Source organism: Pholcus phalangioides, unplaced genomic scaffold (assembly GCF_987345545.1).
Source record: "Pholcus phalangioides strain wild (caught in Gottingen) unplaced genomic scaffold, Ppha-v1.0 ptg000005l_1, whole genome shotgun sequence".
In the NCBI taxonomy this organism is placed as follows: domain Eukaryota; kingdom Metazoa; phylum Arthropoda; class Arachnida; order Araneae; family Pholcidae; genus Pholcus; species Pholcus phalangioides.
In genome coordinates, this window is record NW_028301598.1 from 9,848,465 (window position 1) to 9,874,802 (window position 26,338).

The window sequence follows — 26,338 nt, forward strand, 5'->3', positions numbered from 1 at the left end:
CGAGTTAACCATGTGTCATCGTCACAAACGCGTTTCTCGTTCTTGTGCAAAAAATTTTAAATAATTATATTCTTTCTCATTACCCCGTACCGATCGCACTCCAGTATAATAAAAAAATTGACTGACAGAAACAACAATAAGCTTCCAAGTTTTGATGACACATGGCAGTGAATTCCATGTAATTGAAGCAGTTTAATCACGGGGACGGGGGAGGCAAAATGGATACTGACCTCGGGGGTGACAGTAAATTTTCATTTCTAGTGGTAGTCAATATCTATCAGTCAGTAGTAGTATCTATCTATCAGTAGCTTTGGGTCAGCAAAGTCACCAATGCCCGTGAAAGTGGGAATTAAACCAGGAGCATAAACGTCAGGTAGCGTCTTGAACAGTGAGTTCAGGTCAAGAAGCTGTAATTGTAAAACCAGACGTGTCCCAGGATCTGTTCCATTGGGGATATAAGCGCTGTACCCGAAGGGTTGAGCCACGCTGGAGTCGACCAGAAGCTGATTCGTGGATCATTCATGGTTCTATGGACTATATAAATTGTGCTGCCATTTTCCCATCCTAATTTTTTTGACCACTCATTCCTTAAATTTGCCGCCTTGAGCTATAGCCCGTTTATCCTCTAACCCCATAAATATGCTCCCGTCTCGGTCACTCTTTTGGTCACTCACGTAATATAATATATAATATATTCACACTCTCTAGCTCACTATTTCATGCCTCACTCACTAGGTCACTTGTTTTTGTCCCTCCCATGCATACACACTCTGTAGGTCACTGCCATACTCAGACATTTTTTGAAAAAATTTTGAACACACAGTAAAATGTAAATGAACACAAAAAATTTATGAAAATGTAACACTGAAGTAATTTTAAACTAATGAGAGAAACAATTCCCGGAAAATAAAATGAAAGAAAACATTCCGCGAATAAAAATTCAGATTCCACAATTGACGAAAATTCAGAATCAACGGTAGAAAAGAATTTTATTTGAACTCGAAATCAACGGAAAAAAATTCCAGAATTGATTAAAATTCAAGTTCAATGACAGAAAAAATTCTACATTTGATTAAAATTCAGAATCAACGGAAGAAAAGTTTCATAATTGATTAAAATTCGGATTCCACGACAGAAAAAATTCTAGAATTAAATAAACTTCAGAACTAACGGAAGCAAAAATTCTAGAATTTATGAAAATTCAGGTTCAATGGAAGAAAAATTCTAGAAAATTTTGTTCCGTTGATTCTAGATTTCACAATCACTTCTAGAATTTTTTCTCTCGTTGATTCTGAATTTTAATCAAATGTAGAATTTTTTTTACGTTGATCACTCACGTATATTCACACTCTCTATAGTTCACTATTTTCATCCTTCACTCACTAAGTCACCTTTTTTTTGTTCCTCCCATTCTTGCACACTCTGTAGGTCACATTCTGGACTTAAATCAATTCTAGTATAAACGGAAGAAAAAATTCTGCAATTGGTTGAAATCCAGAATCAACAGAAGAAAAAACTGAAATTGATGAAAACTCAGTACTTTTTCGGAAGGCAAAATTCTATAACTGATGAGAACTCATTATCAGAAATAATGGAAGGGGAAAAAATCTAGAATATCGTTGAAAATTCAGAATCAATAGAAGAAAAAATCTAAAATTGATGAAAATTCAATATCAACGGAATAAAGTACACTGGAACTGATGAAAATTCAATATCAACGGAATAAAGTACACTGGAACTGATGAAAATTCAATATCAACGGAATAAAGTACACTGGAACTGATGAAAATTCAATATCAACGGAATAAAGTACACTGGAACTGATGAAAATTCAATATCAACGGAATAAAGTACACTGGAACTGATGAAAATTCAATATCAACGGAATAAAGTACACTGGAACTGATGAAAATTCAATATCAACGGAATAAAGTACACTGGAACTGATGAAAATTCAATATCAACGGAATAAAGTACACTGGAACTGATGAAAATTCAATATCAACGGAATAAAGTACACTGGAACTGATGAAATTTCAGAATCAAGGAAAGAAAATATTCTAGAATTGATGAGAATTTAGAATCAACGGAAGAAAAAAATCTGGAATATTAATGATAAAGATATTATAGAAATTAATGGAATAATAATATAATTCTGCAATTAATACAATAATAATAATTCTCCCACTAATGGAATAATTGATAATTCCGCAATTGATGAAAATTCAGAATTACTACAAAAAATAATTAGAGAATTGGTGAAAGTGTCAAATAATTTACCATGAATGAGAAGGTCTCACTGAGCGTGCGGCCCGGTGCGACCGCACCTGTCGCAAACCCAGGGCCGTAGCGTACCTTCTCGGGGCAGACGTTTTCTTGGGAGACCCTCTCCCCCCCCCCCTCTTAAAAAGGAAAATACTATGAAAAATAAGTGTACATTTTTTTGTAGCTCCCATTCTGCTTTGGGTTCCGGTTGCCCCAGCCTAGTTACGGCCCTGCACACACCCCCAGTGCGCTCTGCTCTGCGAGGCAACTCATTTCACTTTCAGAGTTCTTTGAAATTCATTATGACGTCAGGAAATTGCTATCTTGACCACTGAATCACCCAAAAATAATCATTTTTTTATTTGATTTTGTGTTTGGGGTCAATTGTTTCCATTGACAGACCATTAACAAACAGCTGTGAGGAAAGAAAACACAGAAAACCCCGTGACGTCAATGTCCATTAACCAATTAAATCACTTGAAAAGCCGCTTTTCTTTTTTATCTCGACCTTCACATTCGACTGGTTAGTTGCAAGGTGTCAGTTGTACGCATACGATAGGCTCTCATCATTCTAGTCTCGAGCCGAATACACACACACAAAAATCATAGTGAAGACCATTTGCTGGTTTTACCGGTTCTTTGACAACATCATCGAACACAACCACAAGTAAGTGCGAATCGTATATTATTGTATTAGAAAAGCATCGAAAAAGGAATCCTACCTTGAACTATGTTTCGACATAAGCTGTTTCTTGTGTAATGTTTGATTTCCGATGTTTTCTCAACGCCACTGAAATTTCTTCGAAAGAGTTTTTCTGGGAATTCAAAAATTTATGTTTCTTAATAGAATTAGGATTTTTATGATAGGAATAATTTTTTGAAGATTTGCTCGAAAATTGCTCGTTTTATTCTTCGGAAAGAAGAGATTTGATAGAAAAAGGATTTCGGAGAATCGATGGGATAATTACCGAGATTTGAAAGTCAATTTCAAAAATCAATAGGATTATCCGAGATTTGACGTGATCAATTTGTGGGGTCATTTCCGTTATTTGGTAGGACCCCCTTCCCAGAATCACTCCCAAGAAGTCATAATAGTTTTCTAGAATCAATATGATGGTTAGAGATTTCAAGTGATCTTTTTTCAGAACCAATGGGGATTGTTCCAATGATTTCACGTGATCTTTCTCTGAGATCAATAGCATCATTCCTGAGAATTGGCATAATCGTTTGACATTATCCATAGGATCATTCCTGAGATATAGCACTATCGTTCGATAGTGTCAATATAATCATTTCGAGATTTGGCTTGATCAAGCCAAATCGTTTGATCAGAATGAAGGAAATCATTGAGATTTCGCGTGACAGAATCAATGAAATCATTTCTGAGAATTGACTAGAATAGAATTTTCAAGAATGAATAGGAACATTCCCAAAATTTGGCGTTATAGGTTTAGAATCAATGGATCGTTCTTGAGTATTGACGTTGATCGTTCTCCAGAATTGATGGCATCATTGCAAAGAACCGGCGGGTTCACTTGACAGAATCAATGGAATTATTCCCAAAATTTCACGTGATTGTATGCCAGAATCGTACAACCATCCATTGATTCCGGTTTTCCGGAATCAATGGAATCATTCTTCATATTCGGCACGATCGTTTTCAAGAATCGATGGGACTATTCCCAAGATTTGGCACACATAATTGTTCTCCAGAAACAACAGGATCATTTTAGTTATTTGGTGCGATTCCGTCAGTATGATCACACAACCATATAGTGGTTGATTCTATAAAATGATAATGCCACCCAATCTTAGGAATGTTGCCATTGATTCTTTTAAACGATCAAATCAAATATCGGGAATTGTTCTATTTATTCCGGAAAACCCATCGCGTCAAATCTTGGAAATAATTCTGTAGAGCGATCACGTTGGATCTCGTGAATAATCTTTGATTGTAAGAAATGATCATAGTAAATATTGGAAATGATCCCATTGTCGGAATTTATTATTCTCTGAAATTATCATATTTTTGAAAACGATCATGCCGAATCTAGTAAATAGTACCGTAGATTCTGGAAAACGCATGCCAAATTTCGGGAATAGGCCCATTGATGAAGGCTCGAACTGATATGAAGTATTTAAGAATTTCAAGGAGATCAATATGATGGATCATGAAATACATATATTGCTAACCCGTGCAACTGCTTCGGCTCGAAGACAACTGTTTTAGTTAGCGAGGGATAATTGCTGGTGGTTGTGTGTCATAGGGAGGTTTTTTTCTTCTCTAATAGATTTGTAGCGCACCAGTAGCAAGCATAGTGGTAAAAGGCTAGTCTACCGCCGTGAAAGTTTCCGTCAGGTCCCAGATTCGATTCCGGGAGGGAGAAGAATATAGATATTTTCCCTAGCTTGAGGCGACTTTAGGAAAGACCATCTAACAAAACCGGAAATAAGTTAGTTACTTAAATATTGAATTTACAAAAACAAATTAAAGTCGGCGGCACCGGTATTTGCGGAAACGTGTTGACTAACAGTTCCATATTTCCAACTAAGCTACGGTGTCATTTTTGGGGAGGACCATCGAAATTTGAAAAAAAGCCTTTTTTTTGCAAATTTGGATGAGGCAGAAGTGCTATGAACTTTATACATTCATTCAATTTTATTCAGCACATCAACAAACTTACATTGCGCAAAACGAAGAAAATCCATCCAAGGGATCGCTGTCGATCCATACTACTTCACCAAACACCAACTCTGGCCATATCGCTATATTGCAATTTACTGCCATTAGTGAGATGGGTTGGAAGTGAAGGCGCTGTCTATCGGTGGTCGCCTCGAGTTCGTTAGGGAAAATATCTTATCTATATCCTCCCTTGGGTTCGAACCCGGGGCCATGACAACCTTCACGATGGTAGACGAGCATCTTACCACCTTGCCACTCGGGCACTGTCGATCCATACTGGTGGACGCGATCATTAATGAGTTAATTTAATCATCCTTTATAAAGTTAATTTAACATCATATAAATCTTTTGAACATTATTTCCGACAGCCTGACAGTAAGGTTCTGAATAACTTAAAATGGGTACTGAATGTATATTCAGCGTGAAAAAAAGATCGTTCAGCCGAAAATCGCCAAAGATACAAAATTCTCGTGTCTCATGATAAACTAAAAAACCTCATTCAAAAACTAGTCTACCGGCGTTTTGGCTACAATTACAAGATGAATTCAAATAGTGTCTGTGAGAAAGCAAAACTTAGTATTGCTGTCTTTCTCAATTAACATCTCTGCGAAGCGGGACTCTGCGCTCATACAGGTGCCGAAACTGAATGCAAAAGCTGCCTACTAAATGTGTAACCTGACATTCACCTGCAATTATAAATTGAACCTCAAATAAGAAAACTGTGGAGAAAAAAAATTCAACCACAGGCGCCTCATTAAAACATTCATACTTTTTCATTATATATGTTTCATGTAAGGACTTAATTTACGCCTACTGTTCCACTACAATGTATTCCACTTACGGTATATTTAGTACGAAATAATTTGGATTGTCTTCTGTAGCGAATAATAAAAAAATACCATGGCATACAATGACGAATATGCATTTGAATCCAATTGGATGCAATAATCAAACTGGAGGAACTGAATTTATTGTATGGGCCTTATAATTGCTCTCACCTGTAATATAAAAGTTGTTGCAAAGCAATGATTTGATTCATTGAATTTGGAAGAGCTTCCATGTGTTGGTAAATTTTGGTAATAATCTGTGAATTGGTTTTATGTGAGAATGTAAATCGAAATGAATTTCAAGTATACCGAATTTTTTTCTTAATTTTTTTTTGTACTGAACACAACACATAGAACATACAATCAAAACAACTGAGAAAAACACACAAAAAATGACGTTACGATGACAGACAATCTGTGACCCCAAGGGACTAAGTCCTTCAAGTAATCAATATAAATTAGATTAAAGACTTAATTGGATTATGCAACAGCTTTGTTAAAGTACGGATTGGTTAATAGTTTATAAAATCTAATACATAGTTCGAGATATTTTTCAACTGAACAAATAAAATACACAGTATACAGGGTGATTCAGAAAAGATGAGAAAAACTTTAAGAGGTGATAGTACACGCCAATACAAAATTTTTTATCGCAGAATCCATGATCTAATATTAAACGCGCTAGCGCGTTTCACAAACGACCGCTCCGCAAACGTTTAAACGGCATTCCTGTTGAAATTTATAGGGAGAAAAAAAACACCATGCATGCAAATGCAACTAGGGGAAGAAGAAACCGTATGAAAATCTGCGTCACGGTGAATAAAAGGCGCGGACGCCAGTCCTGTGAAATTATTCCAGCGTGCAACCGCGCGCGTTCTAACAGTTTTAACGTACGGGATGGCGTCCGCGCCGTTTTTATTCATTGTGACGCAGATTTGCATACGGTTTCGTTTTTCCCCCCAGATTAAAAGATTAAATTTGCATGCATGGTGGTGTTCTTCCGATAAATTTCAACAGGAATGCCGTTTTAACGTTTGTGGAGCGGCTGTTTCGAAACACGCTTGCGTTTCATGTTAAACAATGCATTCTGATGACAATTGTTTGCATTGGTGTGTACCATCACCTCTTAAATCTTTTCTGAATCATCCTGTATATGTTTAAATACGTTAAAAGTTACTCCGTTGACATGCGCAGAATTCACGTATAATAATATCACATGTATTTTTCAGTTTATTAACAGGATTGGTTATGTTTTATTATCCGTTATTGTTGCATTATTTGATTCTAGACTAGTGTTTATCGAGAATATATTGCGATTGGATTTTATGGACCTTGCTAATTGGCATAGATTCATTATTTTTGGGGCAGTATATCTGTAACTCCTTTGGAATACATAACGTTTTACGTTTTCGGCACTTGATATAAGTTATTTAACCTAGACGAGGTTCTCTATTTTTGTTTTGTTTCTAACCATTTTTGTTTAAAAATGAAAATTGTATTAGTATGTGAATATAGTTTTGTCTTATAGTTAGTGACATTCTATTGAATTATTGTTTGCTATAGTATAGATTGTTATTCGGAATCTTATATTTTATTATACAGTCGAATCCTGTTTTAACGAATACCGTTATAGCGAAAATCTCGTTTTAACGAACACTTCTCTAATCCCCCAGATAGGTTTACATAGGAACAATGCAAAAACCTGGAATTCCTTTATAACGAAATTTCGTTATAACGAAGGTCTCTTGGAGTTCGTTATAACGGGGTTTGACCATGTATAATCTAGTTTTTGTATATTTGTTTGATAAGCAAATACCCAAGCAGTAACTCCATATGTTACTATTGAGTAATAACTAAGCGTAAAATAAACCTCTTAGAAAGTTATTGCATTATCCCATGGCATACACTTTTCAAAACAGTTTAAAAACCTTTAATTTTCTTTATTTTGCATTTTGATACCATATAACCGTAAGACCATTCCTAAACACCATTAGTGACTTGGGGGGGGGGGGGAGGGCTTCGCCACAAAAATTTGTCTAAAATGGTTCCGCGAGTCAAAAGGTTGAGAACCACTGATCATGAGCTTAGAAAATGAGGATCGAAATCCGCCGCAGTGGTGGTCGGCTGAAGTTGGCTTTCTGTGGTTCCCAACTGAAGGTGCGAATGCGAGCCTATTTTTCCGTTGAAAAGTCTCGCAACAGACCTACAAACAGTACAAATATTCAATCATTATTCTTCACTCATTTAAATTCTTTCAGTGATGACAGCACTGAAAAATCGGACACCACTGGATACGCACTCGGACCGTTAGATATACACGTTTACACTTCCGGCACAACTCACTAAGTAGTAAATTGCCCATGGCGATAGACCCGAGTTGTGCTCGGTTCGAAAGAAAAGTAGGGGGAAAAAAAACATTAAATTTCTTCTTTTTTAAATGACCTAAAAAAATAGATTTCACGAAAGGCGACACTGAAATATTCATAGAAAATGACGTCGCAACTTTCGCTGGACAGTTGTTTTGCTTCAGATCCGGGAAATGGATCTGTTTTAAGGCAAATGGAAGATAAAATGTACGGAAGCAGGAAGTTGTGAAGCGGAAATATTTCAAGCTCTTACTTTACGTCCTCGTACATTTTCTGTTGACATTTCACAATCTCTTGCACAACATATAAGTTCAAAAAGACCATTCATGAGCGGAACATTACAAAACATGCGAAGTTCGTTAACGCATTTGTGACTCGATTTTCTCCATCCGTTGAATTCTAGGAACTGAATGGCTGTCATCGTCCTCCTAGTGAGTTTATTGACCATCACGTGCTGGGCTGAGGAAAATCCGGAGCCCGCTCTAAACGACGACTTCAACATCGATTATTCGGAACCAGGTGTACCGACCGAGGACTGCATCTGCGTACCTTTCTACCAGTGCGAAAATGGCGAGATAGTAAGAGACGGATCCAATCTCATCGATCCTAGGAAAAAGGTTCAACCCGAAGAACTACCCATTGTAAGTAACCTATACCTTAATATATTTTTAGGCACTTGCGAAAGCATGGTCTCCCTGGAAACTACGTCCATGGTCTGAGGAAGTGTTTTCAATTAGAAATTGACCAAAACACAATCCCTTAATTGAACCCAAACAATCAACAATGCTATTGACTTGACTAGTGTTTATCTGCTATAGAGCTCGGAATTTTGACGTGTCATATTTTACTCGTTTTCGAGCTGTGTCATATTTTAAGCCTTTTTTGAACAATCGGTCATGTTTTGATCATTTTATCACAGAAATGTATCTGTAGGCATTTTTTCAGAGTTAATTTATGTACTTTTCCATTCTTGCCTTTCTTAATTCAAAAAAAAAAAATGTGCTTCCCCGGTAGCTATTATTTTGTTCCCGGGCGCAACAAGCGCCTCCTAGATTGATTTTGTGCAAGAAAACTTTCTCTATTCACTTCCTAGAAGGCTGAGTCTTGTCGGAGAGCACTTTCTATAGTACGATCTATCTGTACGCGGTGCTGGTGCAATTCCCACGCTATGTTTCTGAATGGAAACCATTAATGGCAGTTGCAAAAATTCAGTAATTGTCAAATTCGTTGTCAAACAAATGGATTTGTTATTTATTGGAAATAATAAAATAAAGTGGTTTAGTTCGTTCCAATTTGTGTACAATTGAAAATAGTGATCTATTCACCATCTCGATAAATATCGTATTTAATTTTTAATGATTTTGTAGAGCGGGATCTACATTTCAGTCATTGGAATAGCATGGGGACTGTATAAAAGGTTAATTTCTTTATTTTTATATGAATGCGCTTGACTGTCAATCCGCTTAAAATTTATTGTGTTGACATATAGTAGTAACAGGAAAATTAATTTTTTTTTTTTTTAGTCTTAAATGGGAAAACTTATCGAAATTCGTAAAAGTGCAACTCGTCTCATTCAACATGTAAAAAAAGCAACTAATATGAGTGAAATTTGGTATTTCATCAACCCACCCACACACACACAAACAAGAGACGCAAATTCGGTTATTAATATCAATTGCGTGAACTGAATTAAGAATAAAACGAGGTAAAGAAACTTCGACTTTTTGGGTGGAGCAAAGTAGCCCCAGTTTTGCCCAGAACATTACCATCAAATTACTATCAAACATAAAATGGTAAACAATCAGTTAATGGGCGCGGTAGCCCCTGTGGTCGATAAGATACTCGCCTTAAATACCGAAGGATGATTCGTCCTTGTCAGAAACTTTCCTGACGCGGGGTACAACAGATCATTGCCCCCACATACGGGGGGCTGACAAGGCTCTAGCCCAGGGGCCCCGGCTGGTTATCATCTTTTTGCTTTTTTACGCTGTAAATTACAGAAGGGGCCCGTTAAGTCTGACCAAGGGGACCGCAAAAGATCCCTGCCTAGGGGCTCCGCTACAGGATGTGAGCAGGGCCGTTTTAAGAGCATCATGGGGCTCCGTGCCAAGGGATTTTTCTGAGGTCCTAGCTAGTAACTTCTCGAAACATTCAACTACTTTTCGTTTTTCCGAAGCCCCTCTTCTCTTGAGGCCGTTCCCGGGTGGGCCCATGCGTTAAGGCGGCAGAGGATGTGGGGGCCATGCAACAGATACAGTGACAACTTGACAACAAAGAAATTGCTACTGCCGGGAGTCTCGAATCACACTAACTCCTCCGTGAGTTTAAAAACGCTGCCATTCGGCATTGGCAATAAATTGTAGGTCCCGGTCTAACTAGCCCTCGTATGCAAAAGATGATAAACAGTCAATTATAACTTTATAGGTATGATTTTTAACTACTGGTTCTCAACTAAGTTTCTAATCAAGCAGCGCAGATATGTTAAGCAAGCTATACCTAAAATAACGGAAGTATCACCACCTCGCATACATGGGTTGACTGAAATTCTTTTCCGACAAAATCAAAACTCTTTGGAAATTTATTATAGTCCCTATAGGCAACGGTGAATGTTACTTCAGGAAGTAACCCCACCCCCCTTCCCGTAGGTGGAAAGTAGCCCGGGATTACGGTACTTGATTCATGCTACTAATGAGTTGATATCTGACATCAGTAACGACACAGTTCTGCGAAGTATAATCCAAACTCTCTAATAAGAAAATTTTTTGAATTGATAATTTGTTCACACATAGAATGACGTGACGTCATAAGATGATCACTTGTCTAATCACGACACGAGGGTGCGTTGAGATAACCACAAATGCCCAATGACCCAGTGCGTGAATTCGGTGACGTAACTGAAATAGCTGGACTTTTGAAAAAATATAAGCGTTCTATTGCCCTTATTTCGGCTGGTGGGGGATGGGCCGCACAACATACATCCTTGTATTACCTTAACCGCAAAAAAATTGGGTCAACGTTAGAGAATTGACTAATTTAAACACCAATCTAATCGACACAAAAAAGAGTAATCGAAAACATTGATACATGGGCCTACATCGGGGTAAGGCGTCTTTAAAGGATATTATAGGGTCTCTACATCAGGGAGTGCGCAACCTCCGGCCCGCGAAAATTGTTCCGGTAGGAAAATGTCAATACATACGACACCATTAATATATGCCTGGGCTGACCATATTTTTCTTTCATTAAAATACGGTGTATCTCCAATAAAGTTAGTTGTCAAGGCAAGTAAAGTTGCTAATTACAGCCGAAGAAATTGTCAAACGGAAGTAAAGTTGCTGCAGTCGAAACATTTGTCAACCATCGCTCAAAAATTGCCAATCACACACGGCCAACGCAAAAAAACGCTGGGTAATGCAAGTCAAAATTTAATTCGCCAAAAAAAAACGTGTACGTTTAACACACACACACACACGAGATGAATATGACTATATCATAATTTGTCATGATATAATTTATAACATGAAAATAATCTTAATTCTTGACTTCAAAAATTCAAGAAAGCCTCCTTGAAAATTAAGGAAAAACTGGACATTTTATAAAAAAAAAACATTGCTGCGGCCTGGGAATGTCCTATAAAATACGGCCATATGGCCATCCTATTTGTTAAAGTTTCTGGCCCGCGGACTGAAAAGGTTGTGCACCTTTAGCCTACATGTTAATGGTCGGCTGAAGGTTTTCTGCGATTCCCAACTTCAAGGAGCGAATGCGAGCCGATCTCCCCGTTAAAAAGTCTCGCCACAGAAATCAATAGGCCTACAACAACACAATTATTCAATCATTACACTTCAAGGTATAGATGGGAGCACTAAAAATTCACATACAGCACTATATACGCACTCAGACTGTTGGGTGCACCCTAACACTTCCGGCACAACTCAATCGGTAGTAAATTGCCCATGGCTATTGACCGGAGTTGTGTTTGGTTTGAAAGAAAGGAAGCCTACATGTTAAAAAAATTCGGGTGAGCGCGATAGCCAGGTCGATAAGTACCAAAGGATGTTTAGAGATGTCGCGAGTTCGACACACCGTTCGAGGGGTTAGCGCACCAACTTCTAGCAAAAATTCTAGTTACGGCCCTGACAAGTAGCATGGTTGTGTTAATCAAAAACAATTTCAGAAAAGGGATCTAAGATGATACAATGAATGTAGTTGGTAAAAGTGGAGCGATTTCAATGCCGCAAAATTAAGTTTTATTAAAAAACCACCCGAAATTTAAATTTCTATTGAGTTTCATTTACAGTGAATCCTACTAATAAGTGTATCGGTTACATTCCAGCGGATGTAACCGATAGATTTATTAGTTGTTTTCTTCAAGTTCAATGAAACAATTTTTATGAAACATTAACAGTGTAATCCCGACCTGTGCGGGACTTATTTTCGTGGTCCCTCAACTATTATTAATACACGTTGAGATTTCCCGTTTAGAATGTTTTCCCGCTTACAAAGTCTTTCATGATGGTTTTTGAAAAACGTTATAAGCTGGATCAGCTGTATTTATAGTAGAATTATAACAGAACAATATATATCAACATAGTGATGAAAAATTGGCAATGGAGATGTTGGTTCATTTTATCACAACTCTTTGACGTCTTTGAGCAGTTGGAGTGAACCACTTTACGATCGAAGGAATCTGTAATATTGCGTCTGAACGCCTGTGTAATAAATTGAAAAACAAGCTGTTTTCTTTCTCCTCTACTCATCATTATGAGGCTTTGTTGTACCCCTACTAAATTATTTTTTTTACCTTCTGTTTATTTCTATACTTCTATTAGTAATTTTTCCCCCACGTATGATGTATCTATCTACTATATACACTGCTCAAAACAATTATGGGAGCAAGCAAAAAAGTGAAGAAAACCGTGCGAGAAAGCCACGTATTGGCATACAATGGATAGTACACGCGTATCAATGCGCAATACAGAAAAAAGACGTAAAAAAATTTGGAATTAAGCTTTAATTCTTTGAAAATATGGAAAAAACATGAAAAGATGAGTTAGGGCAACAATTTGGTTACATGTAAACGATAAAAAAAAGTACTGTTTAGACATGATGCGTGAGTTTTAATAGGGCGTGTGGTCTCCTCGAACAGCTAAGACTGCTGCACACCTGTTTGCCATGGATGCGAGGAGGTTATCGATCAGACTTTGGGGAATACTGTTCCACTCCTCAAGAAGTGCAATCTGCAAGTCTCTGACAGTAACAGGCGGCCTTGGTCGCGCAGCAATGCGTCGTCCAACCTGACCTCAATCCAATGCTGATTGGATTCAGGTCAGGAGAGCACGCTGGCCATTCCATACGCTGTATTGTTTCAGCTTCAAGCATGTTCTCCACCCGACGAGCTCTATGCGGTCGGGCATTATCATCCTGGAAAACAAAGGAATCTCCAACGTAAGGGATGACATGAGGTCGCAGTATCTCGTCTGCATACCTTCGGGCCGTCAAAGTGCCATTCCGAATGATATGCAGGTCCGTACGGCCGCCTATGCTGATTCCACTTCATACCATCCAACCAGCTCGTCTGTATTGTGACCTTTCACGAACGAATGCGGGGTTATTTCGAGTGCCCCTGTCCCTCCATACCAGAACACGTCGGGTGTCGCACTCCAGACTGAATCGGGCCTCGTTTGTAAACAGCACTTGGCTCCAATCATGTTGCTCCCAATCTCGATGTTCAGCAGCCCATCTTCTTCGGGCCGCACGGTGGCGTGGGGTCAACGGAATGCAGACCATTGGCCTACGTGCATAGAGCCCTCCCTCATGAAGCCGATTACGTACTGTTTGGCTGGACACCCTTCATCCTGTTGCCAAGAGTAACCGTCTTTGCAGCTGCGTAGCATTCTCTGTTCTGTTTCGACGGGCTGTTAACCGTACATACCGGTCATCAGTTGCTGTAGTGGCGCGTGGCCGACCTTGCCCTGGTCGACGTCTAACATTTCCTGTTTCTTGGAATCGATTCCACAGCCTTGCAACGACACTTCTGGTGATTCCAACAGCGTCCGCGACACTACGTTGTGTTTGCCCGGATTCCAGTCTGCCTATAACACGCCATGCCATGGATTCCGGTAAATCACGTTGTTGAGACATCCTAAAGTCACCTTGTCTCAAAAAAAAATACTGCGCAATCGAATTTCACAGTTACGGCAGTAAAACAGACGTTTCTGCAACATCCCGATTTCTGCCCTTATCTCCTTTTTCTGGTTTTTGACGTCATGAACTTTGATTTGCATATGAAGTTTTCTTCTGCCGTTTCCTGCTAGGCTTTAAATTATGGCTGATTCATTTTATGTTACTTATCGGTATACATCTTTGCGTAATTTTGTTAAAACCATGTGCTCCCCTAATTGTTTTGAGCAGTGTACATATAAGAGCGAAAGAGAACAGGTGGGGGTGAGGATGGAGAAAGAAAAATCCACTTCGTATACCTACTCTTATCTGTACTTATCTATATTATGCTGTTTTACTTTTTTTTCCTCCACCTTCTTTCCCTTTTTCTGACGTGCGGTTAGGTTAGAATATTTATCGCCCATTCGTTAAATAGAGTTCGAATTTATTGCCAATAGCTTGTAAGATTTAATATTTTATGTGTATATATTGTTTATGCATTTTGAATTGGGTTGCTGTATTTTTTAAATATGACATCCATAAGTGTTATGGGCATCTTTTCCTCAGCCACCTCGTTGGGCATTTTGCCTGTTGTGCCATTGTATTTGTAAGCGAAGGGGTTAAGGGATGTCAGACCCCTAGTATAAAAAAAGAGCAAAATATATTTATTTTAAATACTTGTTTCACATACTAAATCTGGTTCAATCAATTCAAAATTTGGAGATTTTGTTTATAATCGGAATAAAGTCGAACCTCGTTGATGGATCACTCTTGGGAGGACAAAAATATCACACCCCCCCCCCCAAAGCAGTGGCCTGGTAAATGGAGCAAGTCATGCACTCGATACTTCATATCGCCATTGTTGCACATAAAACCTACTTATCGTCATCCAAATGAGTGCGGTCTTGAAGATCTATTAATTTAAGTTAACTACATTATAATTTATAATATTTACCTTTAGGGGTCTCTTACCTTTTCACATTGTGTAAAACTTTGCTCTAACAGAAATATCATTAGAAATATTAATTTAACCATCGATTTATTTCATTATACTATGCTGAGATTTACATATCTTGGATACTTAATATTTTATAAAATTAAAAAAAAATTCATTAAAAATAGCTTCTGCGCATAATAAAACACCATCACATCAATGGAACTGAAAAAAAAAATCGATTGAAAATAAAGGAAACTGTTCAGTTCATGAAATGAATCAAAAAGTTGAAATTTCATTCTCAATCTTATTTAAAATGAAATTTTAAATTTAATTTAAAAATTGAGCCAATGAAATCTCACTCTTGCTTCGTTTCATGAACTGAACAGTTTTCTTTAAAAAATATTTTGAATCGATTTTCATTCAATTACACTGATTGACAAACAAAAACCTGACAATCGCTACAAAACGCAAAAATAATGGCAACGGAAAACAGTAACACAAATACAAAAATATACGTAGATAAAGGTACATTCACTTTGACCCTAGAGGATTAAGGCAGGGCTGGACAAATTCTAAGCACCAAATACAAATACAACGCCACAACAGGCAAATTGCCCAACGAGGTGGCTGACTTAAGAACATCATGGATCCCCGAGCCATTTTTTGGAGGCCCTACCTACTACTGCTACACCCCAAATGCACCCCCCCCCCCACGGAACCCCCCAACGAACCCGTACATGCCGGAATGTGCGTGTATGTGTAGTGCAACCTGACGTAAAGTTTGTTTCTGTGTAATGTTTATGTGTAGTGCTGCCATCTGCCACCAGTTTTTTTTTCTAACTATGAGTGAAGTGTTATGATTGGGTCGCCATGGCGACTGAAAAAATTGATATTGGCGCTTAAAATTTTCTTTGTAACTTTTCTAAATTACAAGCTGAGCAGCAGCACAAAATGTTTGGAATTTATAGCAGCGTATCTGCCAGTAATGAAAGAGGGTCACTGCCCTAAAAGCAAGTCAAAATAAACATTTTTGACATTTGTCTTCGGGTTAAAAATTTTTCGGCGCCTAGATTTTTTTTTGCGATTTGTCCAGCCCTGGACTAAGGTGTCCTTCCAGTGTGTCTATAAAAATGTAATATCGTGTGTAGTTCAATGGCAACTATCATGTTATAAAAATTTGCTAATTTATGGTTAGGGTTATTTTGAAATTGATGTTTTACTTGATATTTTTTTTACACAAAATATCGCAGTTTGTTATAATGGAAATTTATATATATCTTTGAAGTTTATAATATCAGTGTAATCAATATTATATACACAAATTATTTGATCAATTTTCTCATATTTGAAAAACACCTATGCGAAAACAATAGAAAATGCCCACATATAAAACACTGTACAGGGATTACAAAGGTTTGTTTGTGTTCTTTAAATACTAACTTGATTAATGTAATTATTTTTATTGCACTTTTTTGAAAACTTACATTTCTTATATACTTAATGTTTTGTGAAACTCTTCAAGCACAGAGTAGCACATACAAACAAGAACATGTGTGAAAAATTTGAAATAAGCCAATGGTTAAATTAATATTTTTAATATTTCTATTAGAGCATAGTTTCTCACCATGTTAAAAGGTACGAGACCCCTCCCCACCGTTAATTTCTTCTCTTTCATCACAAGATCGTGTAATTTCTCAAAAAAACAAGATGGGGGATCAACTGCATTATACTTTTTATAGTTTTATGTCAAAAACTACTCCAGTAATAATGATAGTAAAAAATATAGTTAAAGGGCATCAGAATGTATTGGAAGGAATAATAATTGCATTTATTCGACCAGTAATTATTAATTGAAATTTGCAATACATATCCAGGTTCAATAAAAATCGGAGTAGACACTAATTTGCGTTCATTTTTCGAAGATTTTGAATTATTTACACCTTTTCTAAATAATTTTTTTTCATGATATTAGATTGCAATATCTACCGAAATATTATTAATAGTGAGAATTGAAAAATATCATTTTCATGACTTTTATGTGAATTCCTTATTCGTCATTTTCGAAAAAAATACATTTAATTTGGAATCTTCAAAATTATGGGAAACCACAAAATTGAAAGGAAAGAATAAAAACAAATTTCTTTTGACGTAAAAAATAATTTAAAAAAAAAAAGTGATTCTGACTTTGGGATCAAATTGTCCTCACTTGCTTGGCCGTCTTGGCGCATGCAAGAGGGGGCAAAATTATGCTTATCGGAGCGAATTATCTATCCAACTTGTGCTTGTCAGTCTGAATCTTCTCTCCAAATAGCGCTTTTTGTGCTTGCTGGAATGAATCTTCTCTCCAAATCGTACTTGTTGATCCGAATCTCCCACCAGATTTTGCTCGTCAGGACGAATCTTACCGCTAAATTTCGCTTGTCGACAAGATTCTTCGCCAAATTTCGCACGTCGGCACGAATCTTCTCGCTGGATATTGTTTGTCGGGACTATACTCTATACAGTATATAGATATCTTTAGTCTATGGTCGGGACGAATCTTCTCGCTAAATTTTATTTATCGGTGCGAATTTTCTGGCCCGATTTTGTTCATCGGTGCCAGTCAAAGCTGGTTGAAAGAAAACCTTAATGCGACTTTGGTGCCAGTCTTTTCATCAAATTTAGTTGTGAAATACTTAGACATCGGCCCTATCCTCTGAATCTATTAACCATGAGACTTATTTGCTTGGTCTCTCCGAAAAACATCCGAAAAAACTTTATTTTTCCTCGAATTGTCCAAATGAAGGACGCTGTGAAGAATTTGTAGCTCTCGCAGCTCAAAGCTGTCTCTGAAGGGAAGGGGGGGGGGGCCCCATAGACCATTTACGAAATCATGATTTCGGCCCTCAGACCCAAAGCATTCACTTCTATGTAATAAGAGTATTTTTATCAGATCAATTTTTCATTGATTTTATCAGATCAATTTTTCATTGATTTTATCAGATCAATTTTTCATTGATTTTATCAGATCAATTTTTCATTGATTTTATCAGATCAATTTTTCCCCTTGACGACGACCACATCGGTGTTCACAATGGCTCTTTGAAGCCAACTATACAGTTCAAGGGTATATGTAGAGGGTGTAAGGTTCTCTAACAGGTGTCGGATACCTTATTGAATGAATCGTATTAAATATGCAAATTAGTCTGATATATTTTTTTTTTCAGTTTTCAATTACTCCGAGTCTTCAATAGTTTGAGATATTGACTATCAAATGAAAAATCCCGATTATTTCTAAATCATTATTTCTATCCATCTTTGTTGCAGGAAGAGAAGTATGAGCCCCCGGCCTGTGGTCCTTTCCACGTGTGTTGCCGAGACCCCGAAACCCAGACCGTCAAGCCTTACGAGCATCGATGCGGTACCAGGAACCCCAGCGGTATAAATGGTAGGATATTGTCTGCGAATGCCGAGGGCGAAGCTGAATTTGGAGAATGGCCATGGCAGGTAAATATAACGCTTGTCTCATTCTATCCATACGAGGGCTAGTTCATCCACGTCCAGTCCAATTGAAAAGTCCTGACTCTTCAATTGGCGTGAAGAGAGTGGATTTTATATCATTGCAGCATTTTGGCAAGTTGCCAATTGGAAAAGGTTCGAAAGTGATTTACAGAAAATTCATCGTAAAAATAATTCACCGACGGCAAAATCACAGCTGAGAAAATTCACCGAAAACAGTTCGTCACCAGTAACTGAATGTGAATGAGTTATTTTCACCGAATGAGTTGGTGAATGAGCTAGCGAATAAGCGACCACGTGAACAACATTAAGGAGTCGTTCTCTCACTCACCTGCTCTCACTCGTTCATTTGTTCACTCGCTTATTCCTCCATTCCCACTTGCTAAATCACCAACTCCTCCCTCACTTATTTGCTCTCATTCATTTTCTCACCTGCTCCATGACTCACTTGATGAATGCTCTCACGATGAATTGCTTGAATTTTCCGAATTTTTCGTCGAAGTGACTGTTGGTGAATTGACACTCGTTATTTGACGGATTCGATGTTCTATTCGACGCGCCAAGCGAGACATTTGCGACGTTGCGATTTGGCACCGTAGTGATCGGGAACCCTGAGTATGATAATTTTGCGCTCCTCTCGTGGACTAGCCCTCGTACTACAAAAAAAAAAAGAAACCAGATTTTAAAGCACATATTCGGTAACCTTTTCTTATTACTTCGTTAGGCAGCCGTACTTCGTCGTGAAGGCAATGAATTCGTGTTCAAATGCGGTGGAACCTTGATCGACAACAAGCATATCTTGACAGTGGCTCACTGTGCGGAACACTTCATGTAAGTTCCAGAATCTTCCGACTTGAACTTATCTCGGAATTCCAGCTCATTATTTACAGCTTCATTCAATGTTTTAATATTCGACAGGGATGACATGCACAACATGGTGATCCGCTTGGGAGAATGGGACACGCAAACGACCACGGAATTCCTCCCCCACGAGGACTACAACGTGTCCGATATTGTATTGCATCCGTCTTACACGCTGAAAAATCTGTTCAACGACCTGGCCATAGTGACCCTGGAACGTGATGTGCAGCTCAAGCCACATATAGATACGGCCTGCCTACCAAGAGACGAAGACGACTTCACTGGACACGAATGTGTCGTCACTGGATGGGGAACCAACGCATACAGTAAGTAATTCCATTTCATGGCGATTCATTTCCCACAAGAGTTGTATTTTTGAAGGAAAACTTCTTTAGCCAGGAAAAAATGTGAAGTTTTGTGAAGGAAAGGAAATTCATCACAAAGTGAAACGCTTTCTTTTTCTTCACCCGTTCCATAAAAAACTGATGCGATTCCGAGAAGCAGATGGATTGTGGTGGTGTCAATAGGCATTCGGCCGCGTAAAAAAATAAGGTGGTGTTGGACGGTTTGTGTCCAACAAAGACAGTTCATTACCTTTCCCTACCCTCCGTGATGCCTCACCCCCCTGGTCACACGAGGGTATATCCCGCACGTGAACGCAAGTTTCGTAACGTCGCAGTGCCAGCTCCTAATTGGCTGTTCTGTCACACATAACGCAGTATACATTCATATACACTTCCCTTTTTTCTTACTCTCCACTCCTCCCTGATTTAGAGCCAACCCCGAATATCACTAGAAATTTTAAGGGCGGTATTCACTGACACGGTTTAAACTATAGTCACAATTTTTTGATAAGAGATCGACACGGATTGGTTAAATTCAGGTTTTTAACCAATCTATGATCTGCTATCCAAAAATTGTGACTACAGTTTAAACCATGTCGGTGAATTACGGCCCTTAGTGAACAAATCTGCCTTACATAGGATTTACAGTGGGTTCAATTATGATTTCATATGACGCTAAACACGTTAGAATTCAATCTTATTTAAAATTATTAATTCACTCTTATTTAAAATTTCTAAATTCAATTTTAAATAACTAAAATTAAATTTAATTGAGGTGAATCTAGTCATGTCAAACCTAGAAGTTTCACTTGTACTGCGCGAGATTCTCACGCAGATTTTTTTTTGAGTTGGCAATACTGTTGCTGTGTGGGATGCCATACAACGGAGGTACATTCCCTCGAAAAAGCAAATGGACTTCTCACTCAGACGCGAATTTACGGTTTTGCCGCTTGTGAGCCACACAAATTTCACAGCCTTCTCTTGCTCTCGTCTAATTTTCTTGACTACTCAAATTTTCGACCCTTGGCTCAGCCCCTCCGACCATGTAAATACGCCTGTCTCTAAATCACTCTTTTCGCCACTCACTCTTTTCTTCCTCAATCTTTTGGTCGTTCGCCAATATCGTTCCTCGCTCTCTCGGTCACTCATATGCTTGCAAACTAGGCTGTACATTCTCAACTCGTACCCCGTGGCACATTTCCAGATCAATAAAGGGACCAACGACAAGTTTACAGATTACTTGAGTGACCCGCAGCAGAACTGTTCGGCTCGCGGCACATTTATAGATTCCTTAAGTGACCCATGGTTTGTGTTTTCACATCATTTCATTAACCCGAGACACAATTACAGACCACTTGATCTGCCCATGGTGCTGATCTGCCCAGTTCCACATCACTCAAGCAGCTGGCAACACATTTACAGATTACCCAAGTGACCCTCGGTGCACTTTCAAAGCATTGAACAAATACAACCGGCGGGTCGTAGCACATTTCTAGATCATTTAAGTGATCCACGCACGACATATTCTCAGATCACATAAGGGACCTGCTGTGCTGTTTAAGATCACTTAACTAGCCCGCGACGCGTTTCCAAATCAACGAAGTGGCCCGCGTAATGTTTTCAAACTAATTAAATGGCCACACACTCCTAAAGTTTGAGCAACGGTTCTCTAGGCCGTTCACCGACATAGTCCTTCGCTCTCTAGGCAGAAGAGAATCTTTTGGTTTTACCGCCTGTGGGCTATAGACCTGTTCCCACTACATGCGCAATGACCAAGATTGTTGTGGTCTAATATCACGATGTTTTCAAAATTGAAGTATTTGCTGGATAAAAGCTGGAAGTACGAAAGGTTGTCCCACAAGAGGCTTGATCGTGAAAGGGGTTAATACGGCCCTGCCAGGAATTGAGCGAAGACTGAGTATACGTCAAGAAGGTGACAAATTGTATATCAGTGGTCACTGTCATCCCTTATTTTACGGGAAGAAACGATTCCCCCACCCATTGTGGGTCTCTCGATGGCATAAGTTAAGGGAATACAGGCTCTTCGCACGGAGGGGTGTATTACCTAGGGGAAAAAAGTGAACGGGAGGGGGGGGGTGTGGTTTATAGTGATGCAATTGTCCACCTCTGCCTATACCAATAATAAAATTTTTCCATTTAATGAGATGGGGCCATGAAGATGATCCCCACGCCGTATACATTCGCCTATGCTCGTAAAGGTTGTGGCGGGGGAATCCGGGCCATCTCAAGAGCTCCATGACCTGTGGCAACTAAACGCTCCCAAGCTGAACTCGTAGAATTCGACGAAAATTTTACAGGCGTTAATAGATGGCTCAAAATATGAACTGAACTGTGAAAATAGTAACTGCGGAATTGCATTATATAGGAGAGGAGTAAATTAATGTTGAAAATTGAGTCTGGGATGCCAAACCCATACAGTTAACATCAATTGGCGACTTTTCATTCTTGAAAATTAACGAAAACATCTAAAGCGTTTATACTATCAAAACGTGCTGTATTTTTAAGAAGCGTTGATATTTGAAAAATAGCTTCTTAAAAGTGTCACTCGAAAACCAGAATATGCAGGTTGGATGCATCAGTACTATCTTGCACAATAGTTTACAACAAATATAATTTATTACAATTGATTCAGGTCGAATGCAAGGGTTAATTTCTTTATAAATTGAAAATTTTACAAATATGAGGCTCATTGAAGAAATGCATAAAGCAGAAACGTATTTTACACCAGCGAATATTTTGAATGCACAGTTTTGTTTCCAGCAATCAATGCTTTGTTTGCAATAAATATGAAATCAACATGATTCTCGAAGTACCCAGGATGCGTTTCTGTGTATGAGCATGCATGCCATGAATATTTCCACATGTTGACGTAGCGTGGTGAAGAAAACTGGTTGTGTGCAATGGATTTGTATTTTAAAAATATTGTCTCGATGAAACAAATCGATTTGTTCAATCATAAATAAATCTGGAAATTTTCGAACGAAATGTTTCCACACCCGAAAACCATACCTGTCAAGCGGTTCTATTAGATGAGTGGTTTTAGGTGGCATCACAAACACATGAACGATTTTACCCGGTGGCATAACAGTATCAATCAAATCATTGGTTTTGAACGGTGACCAAGAATCCACCTAACAGTACGGTTTCATTGGGTGTGTTTTTAAAATACACTTCCCATAAATATTCGCACAGTTCTCTCTCTTAATCCCATTTCCCGCGATTTCGAAGCCACGCTATAAATATTGTCAGCTTGAAACATTTTCTGCCGAACTTGGGTTCCGAATTGTCCTTTAGGTTTAGAATACGCCATAAATATAAGCGATAGCAGCATTCCATCTTTGCTGATAGTTGGCATTACAGTATATTAATGGGTCGTACCATGAATAGATTGCACTATATAGACATGAATGCAGCACTTTTTCAATCTGCTTGATTTTTTAGGTTCAAAACATTCTCCCCGAATAAATTTCTTTATTACAACCCGATTGATCAGTATTATACATCTGGTTATCCTTCAACTGCGAATTCTTAAATGCATCATTTACATATGCTTTTGAAGAATTTACAATATGATCCTCTTCATAAATCTACTAAAATGATCGCTCAAAAGCAATTTTTCTGCTGACAATTCTATATTTCTGTTTAAAATTAGCCATTTTCCGGAAGCTTTGAATGGCATTTTTAGGAACAGAGCTTTATTACAAGCCTAGCTTTTCAAATCCGAGTCATGCACAAATGCCTGCGCCTCGCATCCTGAAACTTTTGAAAAACATTTTTGAATTTCATGTAGTTTGTGCCTCTTATCACCAAATTTGTTGACTTTATTTTCCCCCAAATGCATTTGAGACAAACTTTTTACAAACCTATACTTGCTTTGAACAGTTTTTAGTGCGAGATGTTTCATTTTTTTTACTGCTACGCCAGTATTCAACGGCTGCGCTTTTACTTTCAAATGGGGGATACTCTGGACTTCCTCATTTAACTCTTCACCTATATCATTTTTATCTGTAATGTCAAAGTCAGAATTCTAAAATTCACTTTCGTCAACCCGATGACTCGAAATCCAGAGTGTCTTCTCCACCACTAAACATTTCGCAAATATATAGAATTCAGGTTCTTTCATTTCTTAAATTTATTTCGGCTTCTGTAAAATCTGTTGGCTCCATTTCTTGAACAGAGAATTCGTGATACAGCATCCACACACCACGTTGAACACATTAATATGTGGTGGCGTTTTCTATTTGAAAGCCACAGCTGGTTTAACAAAAATAGATTCGAAAACAATACAACGATGCAATTTCATGCGAGACTTTTCAGCATTAAACAAAACAACAAAAACTTATTGCAACTTTGCTAATTTGTTTTACTTATGCAAAATAAAAGTGTAGGAAATGCACGATTAGATGAAATATATATACTCAAACTCAATTTTAAACACTTTTGAATGCAAAATACCCAAAAAATAACTTTACAACAGATTTAAACTCATTCGTACGAAACACGGACAGTTCATTTAAGAATTTGCCGCTTTTCTCTGAATCCTCGCCAAGTAGGGTTGCATTTGGCATTAAAAATGGTGATTTGCATTTTTTTTACAGCTTTTCTGTTGCGATTCCGCAGCTACTTTTTCACACAGTGCATATTTTGAGCCATCTACTTAACGCCAGCAAAATTTTCGTCGAATTCTAAGGGTTTAGCTTGGGAGCGTTTCCTTGTGATATTCTGGGGGCCCATTACTTAGCTGCCTACCAATTCATGTGATTACTCTCGAAAATCATAGTATTGAAAACATCACCGCATGGCCCTTTAAAAAAACTTGACACCCTTGAACAATGTGCACGGGTGGGCCCATGCATTGGGCAATCACTTACTTCTGGATCTGCACCTACTGAGATGAAGAAACTGAATTGAAGCATCCGCGTCAGAACAGTTGCAGAAATCGGAAGTTGAGTAGAGTAAGCAGTCAACGGCATTAAAACAAGTGTCGCACAAAAACAAACTTCACGCTAGTTTCACAACGCGGACACACATTCCAACATGTGCCAATTCGTTAGACGTTTCGCAGAGGAATATGAATGAGGTGCATGTGTGGTTTAATAGTAAAAAGTTGCATGTATTGCGTATTCCATGCCCACAATACAACTTGATAGTACTTCACACTCTCTCGCGTTCAATTTTTACTCAGTGCCGCTTCTATTCTGAACGCAATGGCAGTACTACTGCCAAAGCCTACTAGACCATACATGCTTAACTCATGATCCGCGAGCTAAATGTGGCCCTCGGATTCATCTGTGGCCCGTAACCTCAAACCTAATTTTGTGAAATTGAACTAAGCGGCACATTTCCAGATCACTTAATGGTCCTCGGCACATTTACAGATCACTTTAGTGACCCATGTGATGCAGTTCTACATCACTCAAGTTACCCACGGCACCGTGCCAGGTCACTCAAGTAGCTGGTGACGCATTTACAGATCATTTAAGTGACCACACATCACTTATGTTGCCGTGGCACAGTTTCAGATCATTCAACTGATCTACAGCACGTTTACAGATCACGTAAGTGACCAGTATCACTTAAAGTAGCCCTGGACACGTTTTCTAACCAATAAAGTGGCCTGCACTTTCTTAAAGGTTGAGCACTCTTGTCCTAGACTATTATCTAGTCCCTATCTAGGAGGATTTGATGTTACCATGGCTCACATTGGTCATTGCGGTTGTATTTTGCAAGGGAAAATACAAGAGCAGGTTGTAAAACTAACCTGTGGTATAAGCAGAATTGTCTGGCATTTCTGCAGCAGTGTTGCCACCATTTAAAAAAAACCAATTTATAACACGATACTCTTTGTCAATTCTAGAAAGCGGGCAGTACTCGATCATCATGAAAGAGGTGAACGTCATCGTCTTGGCCCACGACGACTGCCAGCAGAAGCTCAGGAAGACTCGGCTGGGACGGTACTTCAGGTTGCACAGCTCGTTCCTCTGCGCTGGCGGCGAGCAAGGTAAAGACTCCTGCAAGGGTGACGGCGGTGGGCCTCTGGTATGTTACAAGCAGGACAACAGCTACACTGTCGTCGGTCTGGTCTCCTGGGGTATCGATTGCGGGCAGGCCGGGGTGCCGGGCGTCTACGTCAACTTGAAGAAGTTCGTCGACTGGATCTCGTCCGTGACCGAGACGCCCCTCGTAGAATACTGGAGCGACAACTGAAATAGATAAGGTTCGAATCTTCGGACCAATCACTCTTCAGGGACTGTTTTCAACTATTGTAGATATGTGTAAAATTTTATTTTTGTTTTTAAAGGAACCGGGTGGGGACGAGACTGTGTGCATTGTTCTTTTTTATGTGGGGAAAATAAAGTTTTTACTGAACAAAA

General features: G+C 38.6%; 1 protein-coding gene across 2 annotated transcripts; it reads left to right on the plus strand.

Annotated features, from left to right (window-relative positions):
- The first annotated feature begins 2,791 nt into the window (after positions 1-2,791).
- LOC149086268 (phenoloxidase-activating factor 2-like) lies at positions 2,792-26,338 on the plus strand. Of its 2 annotated transcripts, XM_089232288.1 has the most exons (6): positions 2,792-2,932; positions 8,545-8,782; positions 18,547-18,726; positions 19,463-19,569; positions 19,657-19,925; positions 25,822-26,338. In XM_089232288.1, exons 2-6 carry the CDS (start codon positions 8,552-8,554, stop codon positions 26,169-26,171), a joined length of 1,137 nt encoding a protein of 378 aa, XP_089088414.1. In that variant the 5' UTR covers positions 2,792-2,932; positions 8,545-8,551; the 3' UTR covers positions 26,172-26,338. The 2 variants fall into 2 exon arrangements, with proteins under 2 accessions (XP_089088414.1, XP_089088417.1); XM_089232291.1 differs by lacking the exon at positions 2,792-2,932 and having other exon boundaries at positions 8,442-8,782.

Coding starts and splice junctions, on each gene's coding strand:
- LOC149086268 (XM_089232288.1), top strand. CDS start 8,552: ATGGCTGTCATCGTCCTCCTAGTGAGTTTATTGACCATCACGTGCTGG. Junction 19,570..19,656: donor CACTGTGCGGAACACTTCAT/GTAAGTTCCAGA, acceptor AATATTCGACAG/GGATGACATGCACAACATGG. Junction 19,926..25,821: donor ATGGGGAACCAACGCATACA/GTAAGTAATTCC, acceptor TGTCAATTCTAG/AAAGCGGGCAGTACTCGATC.